Source organism: Hylobates moloch, unplaced genomic scaffold, assembly GCF_009828535.3.
Source record: "Hylobates moloch isolate HMO894 unplaced genomic scaffold, HMol_V3 SCAFFOLD_10, whole genome shotgun sequence".
Classification (NCBI taxonomy): Eukaryota; Metazoa; Chordata; class Mammalia; order Primates; family Hylobatidae; genus Hylobates; species Hylobates moloch.
The window spans coordinates 5613610-5634825 of NW_026652285.1; the positions used below are offsets into that span (position 1 = coordinate 5613610).

The window sequence follows — 21216 nt, forward strand, 5'->3', positions numbered from 1 at the left end:
CTGTCTTCCTTTTGTTCACTGTTTGAGAATCAGTGCTTTTTGTGGGACAATATAATTTCTCTCTTACCAATCAACTTGGTCCTACTGGGCACTATACAGCTTTCTGTATAATGGAGATGTGACCAGGTTCTTCTTTCCTCCTCTTAGAGCATGCTACCCATAATCACATTCCTTGGTGATACCCAAAATTGTGAAGGTCAGGAGCAAAGGGACGAGGCCTCACAGAAGGTCTTAGCCCCTTCCTTTTTCTGTTTAGCTCTAAGATCCTTGTTATCACTGCCCCCACTTTATAGCAGGTACAGTGAGTTGAGAACTCTGGAAATGGATAAACGATAATAAATTGTAAAGCCACATATTGAACAACAACAACAATCACAGATAAGACCTATGGCTTATGTTGTGCTGCCAAAATCTACTCAGGAGGAGGATGTCTAGTTAACGTTGTTGTTAGATATAGATGACTTATCCCACCCAGCTCTTAGGCTTCTTTTTTTCTGAAACTGTGCAGCAACTGTATCAGGTTTTGCATTTGGCTTCAGGTATCAGAAATCCGACTACAGTGCTTGAGTCAAATACGGACATGGCAGAGTGTAGTGGCTCATACCTGTAATCCCAGTGCTTTGGGAGGAGGCTAAGGCCGGAAAGTTGCTTGAGGCCAGGAGTTTGAAACCAGCCTGGGTGATATAGCAAGACTCTGCCTTGACAAATAAGTAAATAAATTAGGACTTTTTTTTTTTTTAATATATACAACTAACTCATTTTTGTTTTTTTAAAATTTATAGACAAAGTCTCACTATATCTCCCAGGCTGGTCTCAAACTCCTGGGCTCAAGTGATCCTCTTGTCTTGGCCTCCCAAAGTGCTGGGGTTACAGGTGTGAGCCACTGTGCTCGGCCCACAACTATCTTTTTTTTTTTTAATTTATTTTTTATTTCAATAGGTTTTTGGGGAACAGAAAGTGTTTGGTTACACGAATTAGTTCTTTAGTGGTGATTTCTGAGATTTTGGCGCACCCATCACCCAGGCAGTGTACACTGTTCCCAGTGTATAGTCTTTTATCCCTCACCCCACCCCACCCTTTCCCCCAAGTCCCCAAAGCCCACTGTATCATTCTTACGCTTTTGCGTCCTCATAGCTTAGCTCCCGGACTTATTTTTTTAATTTAAATATTTCTTTGGGAAGTAGGAAGTCCACAACTATAATACAGTGGCTTCACCATATAATCACTGTTCTTCCTTCCTTAATGTGTGGCTTTTATCCTCTTGATACAAAATGGCTACATTTCCTGAAGCCTCATGTCCACATTCTAGGCAAGAGAAGGAGAAAGGCAAATGTTAATTAAGCTATGCCTCATTTCTTCAAAGAAGCCCTATCCAGGAACTTCTGATTGCATCAGGGAAACTAGGAAAAGTGGTTTTTACAATCTGAATGCAGTGTTGCCCTGCAAAAATTCTGGGTTCTGTTGAGAAAGAAGGAGATTGTATTTATCACAGGAATATAATTGATATTATAATTGGGACTTCTTTTTTTTTTTTTTATAGCTGGCTCACCCTAGAAGCCCAACTCCAACTCTGCCACTTTCTACAAGCAGCTTTGATGAACAAAACTGATGCCAGCTCTGCCTCACTCCATGAGATGATCCATAACAAATACAGATAAAAACACCCAGCCGGGTGCAGTGGCTCACACCTGTAATCCCAGCACTTTGGGAGGCTGAGGCAGGTGGATCACCTGAGGTCAGGAGCTCGAGACCAGCCTGGCCAACATGGTGAAACCCCTTCTCGGCCAGGCGCGGTGGTTCACGCCTGTAATCCCAGCACTTTGGGAGGCCGAGGCGGGTGGATCACAAGGTCAGGAGATCAAGACCATCCTGGCTAACGCGGTGAAACCCCGTCTCTACTAAAAATACAAAAAATTAGCCGGGCGTAGTGGCGGGCGCCTGTAGTCCCAGCTACTCGGGAGGCTGAGGCAGGAGAATGGCGTGAACCCGGGAGGCGGAGCTTGCAGTGAGCCGAGGTTGCGTCACTGCACTCCAGCCTGGGCGACAGAGCAAGACTCCGTCTCAAAAAAAAAAAGAAACCCCTTCTCTACTAAAAATACAAAAATTAGCTGGGCGTAGTGGCGGGTGCCTGTAATCCCAGCTATGCAGGAGGCTGAGGCAGAAGAATTGCTTAAACCCAAGAGGCAGAGGTTGCAGTGAGCCGAGATCGCGTCATTGCACTGCAGCCTGAGCAACAAGAGCGAAACTGCATCTCAAAACAAAACAAAACAAAAAAAACCCACCCAAATCCTTTTTTTAATGTAGTAGGGTATATATAGATATACTAATAGAATTCCATTTGGAGAATTAGAGTATGTATGGAGCCCACACATACTGTGATATAAAGTGGATACAGATATTTGGGTACTTTCTAGTTTGCATGATCATCAAGAGAACCAGATGAGAAAATACAATCTCCAAAGTGATGTTTATCCTGGAATTACCCAATTTAGATTAGAGAGGTTCTTCAAATTTAACTAGATAACTAGTTTGTACTGTATAGGTGCAGTTATGACAGTAAAAAAATAGCCTTTTGACTAATACCTGTAATCCCAGCACTTTGGGAGGCCAAGGTGGGAGGATTGCTTGAGCCCAGGAATTCAAGACTAGCCTGGGCAACATAACATAGGGAGACCCCGTCTCTATTAAAAATACAAAAATCAGCCAGCTGTGGTGACACATGCCTATAGTCCCAGCTACTTAGGAGGCTGAGATGGGAGGATCACTTGAGGCTGTAGTGCACTATAATTATGCCTGTGAATAGCCACTTTACTCCAGCCTGGGCAACATAGCAAGACCCCATCTCTAAAAATTAAAAAAAAATTTTAAATTAGAATATCATTTCTAGAATCTTAGGTAGGTACTTATATCTGGCTTACAGAAGTCTGAGGTATTCCTTATTTTTATATCTGCTGTCCACATTTATACAGCGACATAAAAATTTTATGACAACTTCAATATGAACCTTGTGTTTTCGACAATGCCTTGCCAAGGAATCTCTGAAGCCCATAGCAGGTCACTGTGAGACCTAGTTCCCTGTTGTCACTGACGTATGTATTCAAAGACAGTAATATAGCCTGGGAAACATAGCAAGACCCCATCTCTATCAAAAATTTAAAATTAGCCAGGCATGGTGATGCACACCTGTAGTCTAAGTGTCCAAGTTACTTGGGAAGCTGAGGTGGGAGGATCGCTTGAGCCCAGGAGTTTGAAGCTATGGTGAGCTGTGATTGTTCCACTATACTCCAGCATTGGCAACAGAGCAAGAACTCATCTCTAAAAAATAAAAAGCAACTCCCCAGAAAGACTGTATTTCTACAGATAAATATTGCATTGAGATGCCAAATAGAGTGTTGTTGTAAAGTCACCAGACTAGAAAGCAGACCTGGGGACAGTGTTTACCACCTAACAGGCAGTCCTGCTTTTGAGACCCACATCTATATATAGAGATTTTTATTTGTTTGTTTGTTTGTTTTGTTTTGAGATGAAGTCTCACTCTGTCACCCAGGCTGCAGTACAGTGGCGCAATCTTGGCTCACTGCAACCTCCACCTCCTGGGTTCAAGCAATTCTCCTGCCTCAGCCTCCTGAGTAGCTGGGATTACAGGTGCGCACTGCCACACCTGACTAATTTTTGTATTTCTAGTAGAGATGGGGTTTCACTATGTTGGCCAGGCTGGTCTTGAACTCCTCACCTCAGGTGATCCACCCATCTCAGCCTCCCAAAGTGCTAAGATTACAGGTGTGAGCCACCACGCCCGGCCAGAGATCCACATCTATATTTATAACACATTTATGGATGAAAATTAAACAGGTGTCCGAGTGCAGTGGCTCATGCCTGTAATCCGAGCACTTGTGGAGGCCAAGGCAGGCGGATCACTTGAGGTCAGGACTTCGAAACCAGTCTGGCCAACATGGTGAAATCCCATCTCTACTGAAAATACAAAATTAGCCAGTGTGGTGTCATGCACCTGTAGTCCCAGTTACTTGGGAGGCTGAGGCCAGAGAATCGCTTGAACCTGGGAGGCAGAGGTTGCAGTGAGCTGATATTGCAACACTGCCACTCCAGCCTGGGTGACAGAGCAAGAGACCCTGTCTCAAAAAAAAAAAAAAATTAAATAGGTAGTGACATTAAGAGATATATATATCAGCTTCTAGTAAAAGTTTTTTTTTTTAAACCTGCTAGCTACATTTACATTATCTAAAAATAAAGGGAATAATCACTGAGAATAAAGCAGTTGAGTATTTATAACAATATTTTATGGGGCACTTACAATGTTTATAATATTGTAAACCACTGTGTACTCTATTCATTTAATGCTAAATGACTTGACCATTCTTGTGGGATAAGAGATAATAAAAAAAATTCTAGGGCTGGGCACCATGGCTCACGTCTGTAATCCCAGGACTTTAGGAGGCCAAGGCAGGTGGATGACTTGAGCTCAGGAGTTTGAGACCAGCCTGGGCAACATGATGAAAACTCCGTCTCTACCAAAAATCAAAAAAATTAGCCAGGCATGATGTTGTATGCCTGTAGTCCCAGCTACTTGTGAGGCTGAGGTGGGAGGATGGTTTAGGCCTGGGAAGTAGAGGTTGCAGTGAGTTGAGATCATGCCACTGTATTCCATCCTGGGCAACAGAGCCAGACCCTGTCTTTAAAAAAAAAAAAAAAAAAAGACCGGGCACGGTGGCTCGTGCCTGTAATCCCAGCACTTTGGGAGTCTGAAGCGGGCAAATCACTTGAGGTCAGACGTTTGAGACCAGCCTGGCCAACATGGTAAAACCCCATCTCTACCGAAAATAAAAATAAAAATTATCCAGGCATAGTGGCATGTGCCGATAGTCCCAGCTACCCAGGAAGCTAAAGCACGAGAATTACGTGCATCCTGGAGGTGGAGGTTACAGTGAGCCAAGATCACACCACTCCACTCCAGTCTGGACAACAGAGTGAGACCCTGTGTCAAAAAAAAAAGAAAGAAAGAAAGAAAATGCTTTATGGCCCAGTGCAGTGGCTCACACCTATAATCCTAGCACTTTGGGAGGCTAAGGCGGGAGGATCGCTTGAGGCCAAGAGTTCAAAACAAGCCTGGGCAACATTGCAAGACCCCGTCTTTACAAAAAACAAAAAATTAGCTGGGAGTGGTGATGTGTGCCTGTAGTCCCAGCTACTCAGGAGACTGAGGTGGGAGAATCACTTGAGCCCAGGAAGTTGAGGCTGCAGTGAGCCGTGTTTATACCACTGCCCTCCAGCCTGCTGGGTAACAGAGCAAGACTCCATCTCAAAAAGAAAAGAAAAAATGCTTTGCTACACAATGAGGCCCGGCAAAAAAAAAAGTCCTATGGAAATCATATAGATAAACATTTGCAAAGCTGCTACTGTCATTGTACCAGTTTGTTAAAATGTGTTCTACCTTGCATCTTTTATTGATTTTTATGACAGATTTTATATTGTAACCATTTGAGAACTCTGTAAGTGCTATGGCTTCCTTAAACTATGATTTATCATATGCTCCCGGTGTTTACTTTGAGACTGAATGGCAACCAGAGAATGTAAACAACCAAGGTGCATCTGGTTATGTTTTAAAACAAAGATTAATAAAAGTTTTGGTTTGGCCGGGCGCGGTGGCTCACGCTTGTAATCCCAGCACTTTGGGAGGCCGAGGCGGGCGGATCACGAGGTCAGGAGATCGAGACCAGGGTGAAACCCCGTCTCTACTAAAAATACAAAAAAATTAGCCGGGCGTGGTGGCGGGCGCCTGTAGTCCCAGCTACTCGGAGAGGCTGAGGCAGGAGAATGGCGTGAACCCGGGAGGCGGAGCTTGCAGTGAGCCGAGATTGCGCCACTGCACTCCAGCCTGGGCGACCGAGCAAGACTCCGTCTCAAAAAAATAAATAAATAAATAAATAAAAGTTTTGGTTTTTCTCTTTCTAAACTAGAAATATAATACCTATAGAAAAGTATATGTTGGCCGGGTGCGGTGGCTCACGCCTATAATTCCAGCTCTTTGGCAGGCCGAGGCAGGCAGATCGCCTGAGGTCGGGAGTTTGAGACCAGTCTGGCCAACATGGTGAAACCCTGTCTTTACTAAAAATACAAAAATTAGCCAGGCGTAGTGGCAGGCACCTATAATCCCAGCTACTGGGAAGGCTGAGCCAGAATTGCTTGAACCTGGGAGGCAGAGGTTGCAGTGAGTGGAGATCACCCCATTGCACTCCAGCTTGGGCAACAAGAGCAAAACTGTCTAAAAAAAAAAATATGTTAAGTATAGAAAAATAGATAAATTTAAAAATTATAGGCTGGGGGCTAGGCACAGTGGCTCACACCTGTAATCCCAGCACTTTGGGAGGCTGAGGCGGGAGGATCACTTGAGGCCAAGAGTTTGAAACCAGTCTGGGCAACATTGCAAGACCCTGTCTCTACAAAAAACAAAAAATTAGCTGGACATGGTGGTGTGTGCCTGTAGTCCTAGCTACTCGGGAGACTGAGGTGGGAGAATCACTTGAGTCCAGGAGGTTGAGGCTGCAGCAAGCAGTGTTCATACCACCTGCATTCCAGCCCGCTGGGTGACAGAGCAAGATTCTGTCTCAAAAAAGAAAAAGAAAAAAAAAATGCTTTGCTATATAATGAAGCCAGGCAGGAAAAAAAGTCCATATAGATAAACATTTGCAAAGCTGCTACTGCCATTGTACCAGTGTTAAAATGTGTTCTACCTTGCATCTTTAAATAAAGATTAATAAAAGTTTTGGTTTTTCTCTTTTTAACCTTTTTTTAACTAGAAATAATAATACCTATAGAAAAGTATATATTGGCCATGTGCGGTGGCTCACGCCTGTAATCCTAGCACTTTGGGAGCCCAAGGCAGGCGGATCATGAGGTCAGAAGATCAAGACCATCCTGACTAATACAGTGGAACTTCGTCTCTACCAAAAATACAAAAAATTAGCTGGGCGTGGTGGCAGGCGCCTGCAGTCCCAGCTACTCGGGAGGCTGAGGCAGGAGAACGGCATGAATCCGGGAGGCAGAGCTTGCAGGGAGCCAAGATCACACCACTGCACTCCAGCCTGGGCAACAGAGCAAGACTCTGTCTCAAAAAAAAAAAAAGTATATAGTAAGTATAGAAAATATATGAATTAGCCGGGCGCAGTGGCTCACACCTGTAATCCCAGCACTTTGGGAGGCCGAGGCAGGCGGATCACGAGGTCAGGAGATCGAGACCATCCTGGCTAACATGGTGAGACCCCGTCTCTACTGAAAATACAAAAAAAATTAGCCGGGCGTGGTGTCACGTGCCTGTAGTCCCAGCTACTCGAGAGGCTGAGGCAGGAGAATGGCATGAACCCGGGAGGCGGAGCTTGCAGTGAGCCGAGATTGCACCACTGCACTCCAGTCTGGGCGACAGAGCCAGACTCTGTCTCAAAAAAAAAATAATAATAATATGAATTAAAAAATCAATGCCGAGCGTGATGGCTCAAACCTATAATCCCAGCACTTTGGGAGGCCGAGGTGGGCAGATCACCTGGGGTTGGAAGTTCGAGACCAGCCTGGGTAACATGGTGAAACCCCATCTCTACTAAAAATACAAATTTAGCTGGGCATGGTGGTGCGTGCTTGTAATCCCAGCTACTTGGGAGGCTGAGGCAGAAGAATTGCTTGAGGAGACGGAGACAGAGAACAGGAGATGGAGGTTGCAGTGAGCCCAGATAGCACCACTAAACTCCAGCCGGGGTGACAGAGTGAGACTCTGTCTCAAAAAAAAAAAAAGAAAAATTTTAGGCCGGAGACCAGGTGTGGTGGCTGACACCTGTAATCCCAGCACTTTGGGAGGCCAAGGTGGGTGGATGATGTGAGGTCAGGAGTTCGAGACCAGCCTGGCCAACATGGTGAAACACCATCTCTACTAAAAATACTAAAATTAGCCGCCCATGGTGATGCGCCTGTAATCCCAGCTCCTTGGGAGGCTGAGGCAGTAGAATCACTTGAACCTGGGAGGTGGAGTTTGCAGTGAGCCTAGATTGCGCCACTGCACTCCACTCTGGGCAACAGAGCAAGACTCTGTCTCAAAATATATATATTATTATATATATAATATATATTTGTTATATATATATTATTATATATAATATATATTTGTTATATATATATTATTATATATAATATATATTTGTTATATTATTATATATATATTTGTTATATATATTATTATATATTTGTTATATATTATATATATTATTATATATATTTGTTATTATATATTTGTTATATATATTATTTTATATATATAACAAACACATAACCACCAAGAAATATATACGATTAGTATCCTTAGAAGCCCTATGTGTCTCCTTCTTCTATCATATCATAATCCCTTCCCTCACTAAGTAATCACTGACCTACTTGGTACAATAAATATTTCCTTGCTTTTAGTAAGAACACATCCCTAAATGCAGTGGTTTATTTTGCTTGCTTTTGAACTCTATAGAAATAAAATCAGGCCTGGCGCAGTGGCTCTCGCCTGTAATCCCACCACTTTGGGAGACCAAGGCGGGCAGATCGCGAGATCAGGAGATTGAGACTATCCTGGCCAACACGGTGAAATCCTGTCTCTATTAAAAATACAAAAGTTAGCTGGGTGTGGTCTCATGCACCTGTAATCCCAGCTACCTGGGAGGCTGAGGCAAGAGAATCACTTGCACCCGGGCGCCAGAGGTTGCAGTGAGTCGAGATCGCGCCACTGATCTCTAGCCTGGCCAGAGAGCAAGACTGCATCTCAAAAAAAAAAAAAAAAAAGAAATAGAATTATAGGGTATATACACTTTTGTTTCTGATTTCTTTCAATCAACAGTTATTTTAAAGATTCAGTCATGTTATTGTATAGTGCTATAGATAATTTTTTTAGATTCAAAGGTTTTTATTTTTTACAAAACCTCAGAATAATAAACATGTTATAATTATACATTTAAATCTGGTTGTTAGTTTTATCCTGGCAGCTATTTGTCAATATGCCTGCTAGTTAGAGAGGTTCTGCAAGTTACAATTTACACACAAGATATTTCGCAATTTTTTTTTTTTTTTTTTTTTTTGAGACGGAGTCTCACTCTGTCGCCTAGGCTGGAGTGCAGTGGGGTGATCTCGGCTCACTGCAACCTCCACCTGCCGGTTCGAGCAATTCTCCTGCCTCAGCCTCCTGAGCAGCTGGAACTACAGGTATGCGCCACGACACACCTAATTTTTGCTTTTTTTTTTTTTTAGACTGTTTTCGCTCTTGTTGCCCAGGCTGGAGTGCAATGGTTTGATCTTGGTTCACTGCAACTTCCGCCTCCTGGGTTCAAGCGATTCTCCTGCCTCAGCCTCCCGAGTAGCTGGGATTACAGGCGCCCGCCACCACGCCCGGCTAATTTTTGTATTTTTAGTGGAGATGGGGTTTCACCATGTTGGCCAGCCTGGTCTCGAACTCCTGACTTCAGGGGATCCGCCCGCCTCGGCCTCCCAAAGTGCTAGGATTACAGGCGTGAGCCACCGCACTCGTCCCCAGTTTTGTTTTGTTTTTGATATCTCAATTCCCACAGTTGAGGAAACTCTTAAACTAGGAGAGAAGAGGAGGCGGAACTCAAGTGACGGGAAAGCAGGAACTGAAGAAGCGGAGGAAGGATTTCAAAATTGGACGAAAGCCGGTCGGTTTTACTAACGGACCGGAAGGACTCTAGAGAAGGCTCTGCACTATGGCTGGTCCTGTGAGCTTGCGAGAGCTTCTTATGGGAGCGTCAGCCTGGATGGGCTCTGAAAGTCCCGGAGGGTCCCCTACTGAGGGCGGAGGGAGCGCGGCTGGCGGACCGGAGCCTCCATGGCGGGAGGATGAGATCTGCGTTGTGGGAATCTTCGGCAAGACGGCTCTACGCCTGAATTCCGAGAAGTTCTCTCTTGTGAATACGGTGTGCGACCGACAGGTCTTTCCCCTCTTTCGCCACCAAGATCCTGGGGATCCAGGACCTGGAATCAGGACTGAGGCTGGCGCCGTGGGTGAGGCCGGTGGAGCCGAGGACCCTGGGGCTGCAGCCGAGGATTCAGTTCGGGGAAGTGGAGCTGCCGCGGAAGGTAACCGAACTGAGGCAGGCTCCCAGGACTACAGCCTTCTGCAGGCCTACTACAATCAGGAAAGCAAAGTTCTGTATCTTCTCCTCACCTCCATCTGTGACAATTCACAGCTTCTACGGGCTTGTCGGGCTCTTCAGAGCGGGGAAGCTGGAGGTGGACTCTCTTTACCTCATGCAGAAGCACACGAGTTCTGGAAGCATCAAGAGAAGCTGCAGTGCCTCAGTCTCCTTTACCTATTCTCTGTCTGTCATATCTTGCTTCTGGTCCATCCCACTTGTTCCTTTGATATCACTTATGATCGAGTATTCAGAGCCCTGGATGGGCTGAGACAGAAGGTCCTGCCGCTCCTTAAAACAGCCATTAAGGATTGTCCAGTTGGCAAAGACTGGAAGCTAAACTGCCGACCTTGCCCACCTAGACTCCTTTTCCTCTTTCAACTCAATGGAGCCCTCAAGGTAGAACCTCCTCGGAACCAAGACCCAGCTCATCCAGACAAGCCCAAGAAACATTCTCCCAAAAGGAGGCTGCAGCATGCCCTGGAGGACCAGATCTATAGAATCTTCCGGAAGAGTCGTGTCTTGACTAATCAGAGCATCAACTGCCTCTTTACTGTGCCTGCCAACCAAGCTTTCGTGTACATAGTACCCGGAAGCCAGGAGGAGGACCCAGTAGGTATGTTGCTGGACCAACTTAGGAGTCATTGTACTGTGAAGGACCCGGAATCTTTGCTGGTGCCTGCAGCCCTTTCTGGGCCTAGGCGATACCAGGTGATGAGGCAGCACAGCCGACAACAACTTTCCTTTCACATTGACAGCAGCAGTTCCAGTTCTTCAGGCCAGCTAGTGGATTTCACTCTTCGGGAATTCCTATGGCAGCATGTGGAGCTAGTCCTAAGCAAGAAAGGTTTCGATGACAGTGTGGGCAGGAACCCACAGCCTTCCCATTTTGAACTTCCTACTTATCAGAAGTGGATCTCAGCAGCTTCAAAACTGTATGAGGTGGCTATTGATGGGAAAGAGGAGGACTTGGGGTCACCCACTGGAGAGCTAACATCTAAGATTTTAAGCAGTATTAAAGTCTTGGAAGGATTTTTGGATATTGACACAAAATTCTCAGAAAACCGATGCCAAAAAGCTTTACCCATGGCCCACAGTGCCTATCAGTCAAATTTGCCTCATAATTACACAATGACTGTCCATAAGAATCAGCTTGCCCAGGCTCTTCGAGTGTACAGTCAACATGCTAGAGGTCCAGCATTTCACAAATACGCCATGCAGTTACATGAGGACTGCTACAAATTTTGGAGCAATGGCCATCAGCTCTGTGAGGAGAGAAGTTTAACTGATCAACACTGTGTACACAAATTTCACTCATTACCTAAATCAGGTAGCTAAATTTTTTTCAGCATTTTGAAATAAAAACTTTGGGCTGTGTTTTCATTCTTGTTTTAAGATAGTCTGTTCACTATGTATTGATATTTTAGAAAGAGCCCTACAGAAATTTAGGTGCATCAGCTATACGTTTTCTCTCCTGCTGTAAAGGAAAATATCAGCTATGACTACTTTATTTTTTTTCATTTAAAGAATACGTCCTAGTGAATTGGTAAATGAGAATTATTAAGTAGTATAAAATTTCAGACATTTCATATTAACATTTTTGCCTCGGAGGATTTGTAGAACTAAAATGAATGTTATGTTAGATGATGGTACATGATAATGGTAGCAGGAGGAAAAATTCACTTAAAAACTCTAAACTTTAGATTTATAATATAAATTATTTTATATACTTTCACTTGCTTCTTCTGTTATGTGTATTTAGGCAAGGTTTTTGTTTGTTTTTCTTTCCAAAGAACTACTGGGAGTATTTGTGGGGTTAGATGTTGTAGAATGCAAAGTAAATTTGCGCATTGTGTTGGTGAAATTAATAGTGGCTGTTATATTTTCCAGGAGAAAAACCAGAGGCTGATAGAAATCCTCCTGTGCTATATCACAATAGCCGAGCTCGATCTACCGGTGCTTGCAACTGTGGAAGGAAACAAGCACCTCGAGATGATCCCTTTGATATCAAAGCAGCCAATTATGACTTCTATCAGGTAGACTCTGAATTTTTTCTTCTTCCTCTTCTGTATTTTTTTGTTAAATATCATCTGAGTAAAAACATATTTTCAATAGCAGAGTAAGTAGAAAAGCAAATGCAACTGCAGTATAATATATAAACAAGAGCAAGTTTCTTTATGTGTACATAAAAATGAAGAATGTATTATTTAAAATGAAAAACTTACTGGATTTTTTTTCTTACCCTCTATAGCTTCTGGAAGAAAAGTGTTGTGGAAAATTGGATCATATCAATTTCCCAGTATTTGAACCAAGTACTCCAGATCCTGCTCCTGCTAAAAATGAATCCTCTCCTGCTCCTCCAGATTCGGATGCTGATAAACTTAAAGAAAAAGAACCTCAAACCCAAGGAGAGAGCACAAGCCTGAGTTTAGCTTTGAGTTTGGGCCAATCCACGGATAGCTTAGGTACCTATCCAGCTGATCCACAAGCAGGAGGAGATAATCCAGAAGTTCATGGTCAAGTAGAAGTGAAAACTGAGAAGAGACCAAACTTGGTTGATCGACAGGCATCCACAGTTGAGTATCTCCCAGGCATGCTACATTCAAATTGCCCTAAAGGTCTCCTACCCAAATTCTCCAGCTGGTCTTTGGTTAAACTAGGCCCTGCTAAGTCTTATAACTTTCATACAGGTTTGGACCAACAGGGCTTTATTCCAGGAACAAATTATCTTATGCCTTGGGACATTGTCATCAGGACTAGAGCTGAAGATGAAGGAGACTTAGACACAAACTCTTGGCCTGCTCCAAATAAAGCTATTCCTGGAAAGAGAAGTGCAGTTGTAATGGGAAGAGGAAGACGGCGAGATGACATAGCTCGAGCTTTTGTGGGCTTTGAATACGAAGACTCTCGAGGTCGGAGATTCATGTGCTCTGGGCCTGACAAAGTAATGAAAGTAATGGGAAGTGGGCCAAAGGAATCAGCTTTAAAAGCCCTAAATAGTGACATGCCCTTATATATTCTGTCATCCTCTCAAGGTAGAGGGCTGAAACCTCATTATGCTCAACTTATGAGGCTTTTTGTTGTGGTTCCTGATGCTCCTTTGCAGATAATACTAATGCCTCAGGTAAGAAATATAACCCTCTGCAGCCCCAAACAAGTAAAAAATGCTGATGTTTGTTTTGATTGATTTTAAAAAGTACAAGTTAGCATCAAAACTAATTATTTCAGGCTGAGGGCAGTGGCTCATGCTTGTAATCCCAGAAGTTTGGGAGGCCAAGGTGGGAGGATTGCTTGAGCCCAAGAGTTTAAGACCAGCCTGAGCAACATAGTGAGACTTGTATCTCTACAAAAAATTAAATTAAAAAACGAATTATTTAATTAAACAGGTCTTAAATTTAAATACCTTCCATACCTAATATTCTGTTTTTTAAAAAATACATTGTGGGTATTTTAATCCATTCACACCATCAATTCACATCATTTCATTCAAAGGCAGAACTTGAAGTTAAAATTCTGGAGAAAAGGCCGGGCGCAGTGAGTCATGCCTGTAATTCCAGCACTTTGGGAGGCCAAGGCGGGCGGATCACCTGAAGTCAGGAGTTCGAGACCAGCCTGGGCAACATGGCGAAACCCTGTCTCTACTAAAAATACAAAAAATTAGCCAGGCGTGGTGGAAGGCGCCTGTAATCCCAGCTACTTGGGAGGCTGAGTCAGGAGAATCACTTGAACCCTGTAGGTGGAGGTTGCAGTGAGCCAAGATCACGCCATTGCACTCCAGCCTGGGTGACTAAGACTCCATTCCCCCCGCAAAAAAAATGTTCTGGGGAAAAGCAGAATAATATTTGAGACTAAATAATATAATATTGGATACAATTAGAGTTAGGAGTGTACCCATATCTGCTTAATCTTGTATGCTCTTTTATTTATTTGTTTGTTTGGTTGGTTTTTTTTTGAGACAGAGTCTCGCTCTGTTGCACAAGCTGGAGGGCAGTGGTGCAATCTCAGCTCACTGCACCTCCACCTCCTGGGTTCAAGCTGTTCTCCTGCCCCAGCCTCCCCAGTAACAGATTACAGGCACACGCCACCACACCCGACTAATTTTTTGTATTTTTAGTAGAGATGGGGTTTCTCCATGTTGGCCAGGCTGGTCTCGAACTCCTGATTTCGTGATTCACCTGCCTCAGCCTCCCAAAGTGCTGGGATTACAGGCGTGAGCCACCACGTCTGGCCTTATATGTTCTTTGAACCTATCGTCTGTTTAGGCATTTATCTTTCAGTTGTTTCATGTTGAGAAATGTAAAAATAATTATACTACCTGTGTTTTTCAGGTTCAACCAGGCCCTCCACCATGTCCGGTATTCTACCCGGAAAAGCAAGAAATCACCCTTCCACCTGATGGCCTTTGGGTTTTGAGATTTCCTTATGCATATGTGACTGAGAGAGGACCTTGTTTCCCCCCTAAGGAAAATGTGCAGTTAATGAGCTACAAGGTGCTCCGTGGGGTTCTTAAGGCAGTAACACAATAAGTGTTTTCCAGCCAGTTCAATCCTGTACTTGAGCTGGTTTTTGTTTTTGGTATGTGTTTACTGTGTTTTCCCAAATCCAAAATGTGTTTTGGTTATAGGAGTTCAGTATTTGGAAACTAATTTGTTCTACTTTTTCATTATATTGTTGATATTTATTGTAAACGTAGCTACAGCTTTCTAATAAAAACTGGTTGTTCTAGAAAAGAATACAAAATACATGGATGATATCTGTTTTTTCTCGTTTCTGTTTTACTCTCCATAATTAAACATGTTTCTATTATAACTGAATGTTGCATAACCATGTTGAGCCAAAATTTTGTTTTTGTTAAAATAATGTTTTAGCTGGTTTTTTTTTTTTTTCAGACGGAGTTTCACTCTTGTTGCCCAGGCTGCAGTGCAATGGTGCAATCACAGCTCACAGCAGACTCCGCCTCCCAGGTTCAAGCCATTCTCCTGCCTCAGCCTCCCAAATAGCTGGGATTATAGGCATGCGCCTCCACGCCTGGCTAATTTTGTACTTTTAGTAGAGACGGTTTCTCCACGTTGGCCAGGCTGGTCTCGAACTCCTGACCTCAGGAGGTGATCGGCCCACCTCATCCTCCCAAAGTGCTGGGATTACAGGCATGAGCTACCACGCCCAGCCTAGCTGGGATTTTTATTAAGATACTAGTCTTGAAATTATCTTCTAAACAAGTTGATACATTAGGTTATCTGGTAATAATATGAAGATATTTGATTTAATTCCAAAAAAAGCACAATTGGTTGACTCACAATTCTGGTACTTTAGTTAAACGGTTTTGTTCTTATCTTGGCCTGATGACATACCATATTTTAAATGAATATTATCTAAGCTAAACTTTTTAATCCAGTATATTAATGCGAACTATTCTTTTTTTTTTTGACACAGAGTCTCACTCTGTCACCCAGGCTGGAGTGCGGTGGCGTGATCTTGGCTCATTGCAACCTCCGCCTCCTGGGTTCAAGTGATTCTCCTGCCTCAGCCTCCTGAGTAGCCGGGATTATGGGCACGTGCCATGACGCCTAGCTAATTTTTGTATTTTTAGTAGAGATGGGATTTTGCCATGTTGCCCAGGCTGGTCTTGAACTCCTGACCTCAGGTGATCCACCTGCCTCGGCCTCCCAAAGTCTTGGGATTACAGGCGTGAGCCACTTTGCCTGGTCAATGCAGACTATTCTTTAAAAATTACTGTACTGTGAAACAATTTGCTAAGTGATCCAAATCTTATCAATCAGGCTGGGCACAATGGCTCATGCCTTTAATTGCAGCACTTAGGGTGGTTTAGGCGGCAGGAGGATCCCTTAAGATCAGCCTGGAAGACATAGTGAGACCTTGTCTCTACAAAAAAAAAAAAAAAAAAAAAAGATAAAGATGTGGTGGTGCATGCCTGTAGTCCCAGCTACTCAGGAGGCTGAGGTGGGAGGATGGCTTGACCCCAGTGGGTCTAGGCTGCAGTGAGCTGTGATCATACCACCCCAACAGAGCAAGACCCTGTCTAAAAAAAAAAACATCTTGTGCCAGGCGCGGTGGCTCACACCTGTAATCCCAGCACTTTAGGAGGCCGAGGCGGGCGGATCATGAGGTCAAGGGATCGAGACCATCCTGGCCAACATGGTGAAACCGTATCTCTACTAAAAATACAAAACCTAGCTGGGTGTAGTGGCACACCCCTGTAGTCCCAGCTACTTGGGAGGCTGAGGCAGGAGAATCGGTTGAATCCGGGAGGCGGAAGTTGCAGTGAGCCAAGATCGTGCCACTGCATTCCAGCCTGGTGACAGAGTGAGGCTTCGTCTCAAAAAAAAAAAAAAAAAAAAAAAAAAATTCTTACCAATCTATGGTAACTTTCACCAGCATCAACATGACAATATACCACTATATCACCATCTAATTTTTATCACCATCTAGTTGTTATCACCAATCAGATGGAGATATAGTGGTATATTGTGATATATCACCAATTAGGTAAGTACAAAGTAAGTTAACATACCTAAACTCTTGTGTAATTGATTGCATTTCCATAGACACACTAATTTTGAAATGTTGGACAAATAGAATTGTAGATTTTAGTCTCAATATATAGGAAATATGTATTTAACACATCTTGCTACATATAAAGCCATTTTTTTTTATTTAAAAATATACATAGGCTGGGTGCACTGGCTCATGCCTGTAATCCTAGCACTTTGGGAGGCCAAGGCAGGAGATCGAGACCAGCCTGACCAACATGGTGAAACCCTGTCTCTACTAAAAATACAAAAATTAGCCAGGCCTGGTGGCATGCTCCTGTGATCCCAGCTACTCGGGAGGCTGAGGCAGGAGAATCACTTGGACCCGGGAGCCAGAGGTTGCAGTGAGCCAAGATCGTGCCACTGCACTCCAGCCTTGGTAACAGAGTGAGACTCCATCTCGAGAAAAAAAAAAAGGTAAATGCTCCTCTTCCTTCTCTTGCCTTCATTAAAAGAAAATTATATAAAATAATAAAATTCAGAACTCTGATTTTGAATTCATACTTTTCCTGTTGTTTGGTCTTCTTAGAAAATAAAAGAATGAGCTTGTAATCCCAGGACTTTGAGAGGCCAAGGTGGGCAGATCACTTGAGGTCAGGAGTTCAAGACCAGTCTGGCCAACATGGTGAAACCCCATCTCTACTAAAGGTACAAAATTAGCAGGGCCCAGTGGCTCATGCCTGTAATCCCAGCACTTTGGGAGGCCCAGGCAGGTGGATCACCTGAGGTTGGGAGTTCGAGACCAGCCTGACCAACATGGCAAAACCCTGTCTCTACTAAAAATACAAAATTAGCTGGGCCGGGTGGTGCATGCCTGTAATCCCAGCTACTCGGGAGGCTGAGGCAGAAGAATCACTGCAACCCAGGAGGCAGAGGTTGCGGTAAGCTGAGATCGTGCCATTGCACTCCAGCCTAGACAACAAGAGCAAAACTCCTTTTCAAAAAGAAAGAAAAGAAAAGAAAAGACAAATATATATACACACACACAATATTAGCCGGCGTGGTGGTGCGTGTCTGTAGCCCCAGCTACTCAGGAGGCTGAGGCAGGAGAATCACTTGAAACCCGAGGGAGGCAGAGGTTTCAGTGAGCCAAGATGGTGCTGCTGAACTTCAGCCTGGACCACAGAGTGAGACTCTGTCTAAAAAAAGAAAAAAAATAAGGCGGTTAGAATTTGAGGTTTATATATAATCTAAAATTTACTGGGTGGGAAGGGGTAGGGGGTACTTGCAGAAGAACAGATGACTTCTTAGAAGCTGGGGAGAAAGCACTTTTCGGAAAAAGAAATGATTTTTTGGAAACATAAATGTGTCCTTAGGAGAATACCCATGAGATATCATACTTTTGTGACAATGTCTCTCATCTCTGACAAGATTAGAGTTGTTCCTAGGGAGGAGATTTATGACAGTTAAGTTCTTCTGGGAGCCTTTGATTTTAGGCAGATAAGGGATTCCAGGAACTTAAATACCTTCAGCTCTCTCTCTCTCTCTCTCTCTCTCTCTCTCTCTATATATATATATATATATATATATTTTTTTTTTTTTTTTTTTTTAAGAGACAGAGTCTCACTCTGTCGCCCAGGCTGGGGTGCAGTGGCGCGATCTTGGCTCACTGCAAGCTCCGCCTCCCAGGTTCAAGCCATTCTCCTGCCTCAGCCTCCCTAGTAGCTGGGACTACAGGCATGCACCACTATGCCTGGCTTATTTTTGTATTTTTAGTATATACAGGGTTTCACCACGTTGGCCAGGCTAGTCTCGAACTCCCGACCTCAGGTGATCTGCCTGTCTCGGCCTCCCAAAGTGCTGGGATTACAGGCGTGAGCCACCATGCCCAGCCTCAAAATAATTTTTATGCCACAGTGGTTTATTCTAGACCCTTCCATTGTCATCAGGTGATATTTTGAAAAATAGAACTATGTGCGTCAGTTGATCTACAGGAAATAGTTTAACAGCCCTAAACAGAAGACATGATTTTTTAATCTGTAAGTTTCCTCAGAATGTTGCTCTGTTGCCCAGGCTGGAGTGCAGTGGCACCATCAAGGCTCACTTCAACCTTGACTAAAGGAATTTTTTTTTTTTTTTTTTTGAGACGGAGTCTCGCTCTGTTACCCAGGCTGGAGTGCAGTGGCGCCATCTCGGCTCATTGCAACCTCTGCCTCCCAGGTCCAAGAGATTCTCCTGCCTCAGCCTCCTGAGTAGCTGGGATCACAGGCACACGCCACCACCCCTGGCAAATTTTTGTATTTTTAGTAGAGATGGAATTTCGCCATGTTGGCCAGGCTCCTGACTTCAAATGATCTGCCCACCTCAGCCTCCCAAAGTGCTGGGATTACAGGCTTGAGCCACCGTGCCCAGGCACCCCCTGTTTTCTTCTAATTTTCTTTTTATAGTTGAGATAGGGTCTTGCTCTGTCGCCCAGGCTGGAGTGCAGTGGTGCAGTCATAGCTCACTGCAGCCTCGATTTTCCAGGCTCAAGCAATAGTCCCACTTTAGCCTCCCGAGTAGCGTGACTACAGGTGCACGCCACCATGCCGGGCTTATTTTTTTTGTAGAGATGGGGTTTCGCCATGTTGCCCAGGCTGGTCTCGAACTCCCGGGCTCAAGCGATCCACCCTTCCCGGCCTCCCTAAGTGCTGGGATTACAGGCATGGGCCACTGCGCCCGGCTGAATCACAGGATTTTAAATATTCACTCTGCTTTTCTAGTCCTGTGGGAGACATGGTCTTCTCCGTAAAATTTCTCCCTCAGTCCTGGGTGATTTATTTCTTTTGCATTGAAGTGTGGCTCTTCGTGTGTTAGCAGTTTGTAATTTGTCGGGTGAAAGGAAAACTAGTAGGGCCTTCTGGAACTTAGTTATCTGTCTTTCTAGGACTTTTAGGTAATACTTTATAACCTTAACAAAGTTTCGTTATTTTATACGGACTTGTAAGTCAACAAATACTTCTACAGTGCCTATTGTGTACAAAGAATGAGGATTGCACTTTCACAATGAAATGAGGGAGGACAGGGGCCGATCTCTCAGATATTTGACTGATAAACCAGTACCTTTTCTAGTATATGCGACCATAGGGGAAATTCTCTCTAGGCGAGATAAACGGAAGAGTTTATTTAGTGTTTTAGCAAGCTTTATCGCCTCCATAGGTAAAAATTATTTGCATTTATTAGAGCAGGGGCTAAGACGCGCCCTGGAATCTTTCCTTTTTGATGTGGATTTTCCAATTAGGAAAGGCTGTCCGTGAATAGTCTTTTCTGCTTGAGTGATGGCCAACACACTGGCAGGTTTGCAAGCTTTCTCTTCATGAGGGTCCGTCCACAGAGCTAGGTGACAAACGCCCACCCCGGGATCTCTGCAGGCTCCTACTCGGGAGCCGGAGAGCGCCTGCGCGTCGGAGCCCCTTTGTTGCTGGGGCGCTAGGGTCCAGCTGCGCATGCGCAGTAGGCCGGCACTGACAAGTGCGCTGCACCACTGGCACCGGCTGGGGGCGAGCCGACCTCGAGCAGCCGCCGCCGCCGCCGCCGTCGTTGCTACTGCCGCAGCGGAGTTCAGAGGGCCCGGAGGTGGGAGACTTCCCACACGGTGACTGAGATGTCGTCCACTGCGGCTTTTTACCTTCTCTCTACGCTAGGAGGGTACTTGGTGACCTCATTCTTGTTACTTAAATACCCGACCTTGCTCCACCAGAGAAAGAAGCAGCGATTCCTCAGTAAACACATCTCTCACCGCGGAGGTGAGAGGGGTCCCCAGAACCCGATGGCGGAGGTGGGGGAGGCTGAGGGTCCTTTGCGGCTCCGCAAAAGGCAGCCGGGTGCCCATCCCTGAGAGTTTGAGGAAGAATGGGGTTGTGTGAATTGAGGGCTCTTCCGGAGGTGAAGGCTGTGTGAAGGGAAGGTCTCCCGAGGGGAGAGAAGGAGAGGGATTCCCAGTCAGAGCCACGGCGGGGGTCTCTCGAGGGCAGCAGTGTGAGGGGTTCTCTGAAACGAGAAAGACATGGTCGAGAATGAAGGGTAGGTGGAGCGTTTCTCGGCGGATGGAAGGATGATCGCAAGGTCCCTTCCTAGCAGTAAGACACAAAGGGGGAGCGCCGTGCAGAACCGAGGGTACCCCGCGGGGGGCACCGGGAACACACTGCTCCGAGCGAGCTAGTGGCTGAGTGGATGGGAAGAGCCGAGGCGACGAGGAGGGCTGGGGATTTGCATAAAGCTGGACGAGCTGTAGCCCCTTGTCTGCGGTGCTGGGGGCCCGTCCCACCCCCACGTTCCGGGCACTCATAATTGAGAAGAGAGGGAAACCGAGTCCCCCGAGCCAGGGACATTTCCCAAGGTCACAATTAGAGCTAGGGCTGAACTGAGACAGGAGCTAGAGCGTCCTGGTCCCTAGGGCTGGAAACCTTGCATTTTTTTTTTTTTTTTTTTTTGAGCACTGCAATAAATAAATAAATAAACACGCAAAGACACGTGGATTTTCAACAGACTAAAAATGA

General features: G+C 44.8%; 3 protein-coding genes across 4 annotated transcripts in view; all 3 read left to right on the forward strand.

The window, feature by feature from the left end:
* Positions 1–5847, forward strand: part of PRR11 (proline rich 11) — a 46427-nt gene extending 40580 nt beyond the window's left edge. The window contains exon 10 of the mRNA XM_032162858.2: positions 1541–5847. Coding sequence (XP_032018749.1) covers positions 1541–1609 — 69 coding nt within the window. The 3' untranslated portion in view covers positions 1610–5847. The remainder of the gene's footprint in view (positions 1–1540) is intronic.
* A 3894-nt stretch (positions 5848–9741) lies between these two features.
* On the forward strand, positions 9742–14975 carry SMG8 (SMG8 nonsense mediated mRNA decay factor). Its single transcript, XM_032162859.2, has 4 exons — positions 9742–11517; positions 12078–12223; positions 12439–13311; positions 14516–14975. Exons 1-4 carry the CDS (start codon positions 9759–9761, stop codon positions 14711–14713), a joined length of 2976 nt encoding a protein of 991 aa, XP_032018750.1. The 5' UTR covers positions 9742–9758; the 3' UTR covers positions 14714–14975.
* A 5228-nt stretch (positions 14976–20203) lies between these two features.
* The window catches only part of GDPD1 (glycerophosphodiester phosphodiesterase domain containing 1), a 56655-nt gene continuing 55642 nt past the window's right edge, over positions 20204–21216 (forward strand). For both annotated transcript variants that reach the window (XM_032162862.2, XM_032162860.2), the window contains exon 1: positions 20204–20463. In XM_032162862.2, coding sequence (XP_032018753.1) covers positions 20322–20463 — 142 coding nt within the window. In that variant the 5' untranslated portion in view covers positions 20204–20321. The remainder of the gene's footprint in view (positions 20464–21216) is intronic.

Excerpts from the sequence above, each read along its gene's own strand:
- SMG8 (XM_032162859.2), top strand. The coding sequence starts at position 9,759 with ATGGCTGGTCCTGTGAGCTTGCGAGAGCTTCTTATGGGAGCGTCAGCC. Across the intron at positions 11,518-12,077 it reads TCACTCATTACCTAAATCAG|GAGAAAAACCAGAGGCTGAT; the intron begins GTAGCTAAATTT and ends TATATTTTCCAG. Across the intron at positions 12,224-12,438 it reads CCAATTATGACTTCTATCAG|CTTCTGGAAGAAAAGTGTTG; the intron begins GTAGACTCTGAA and ends TACCCTCTATAG.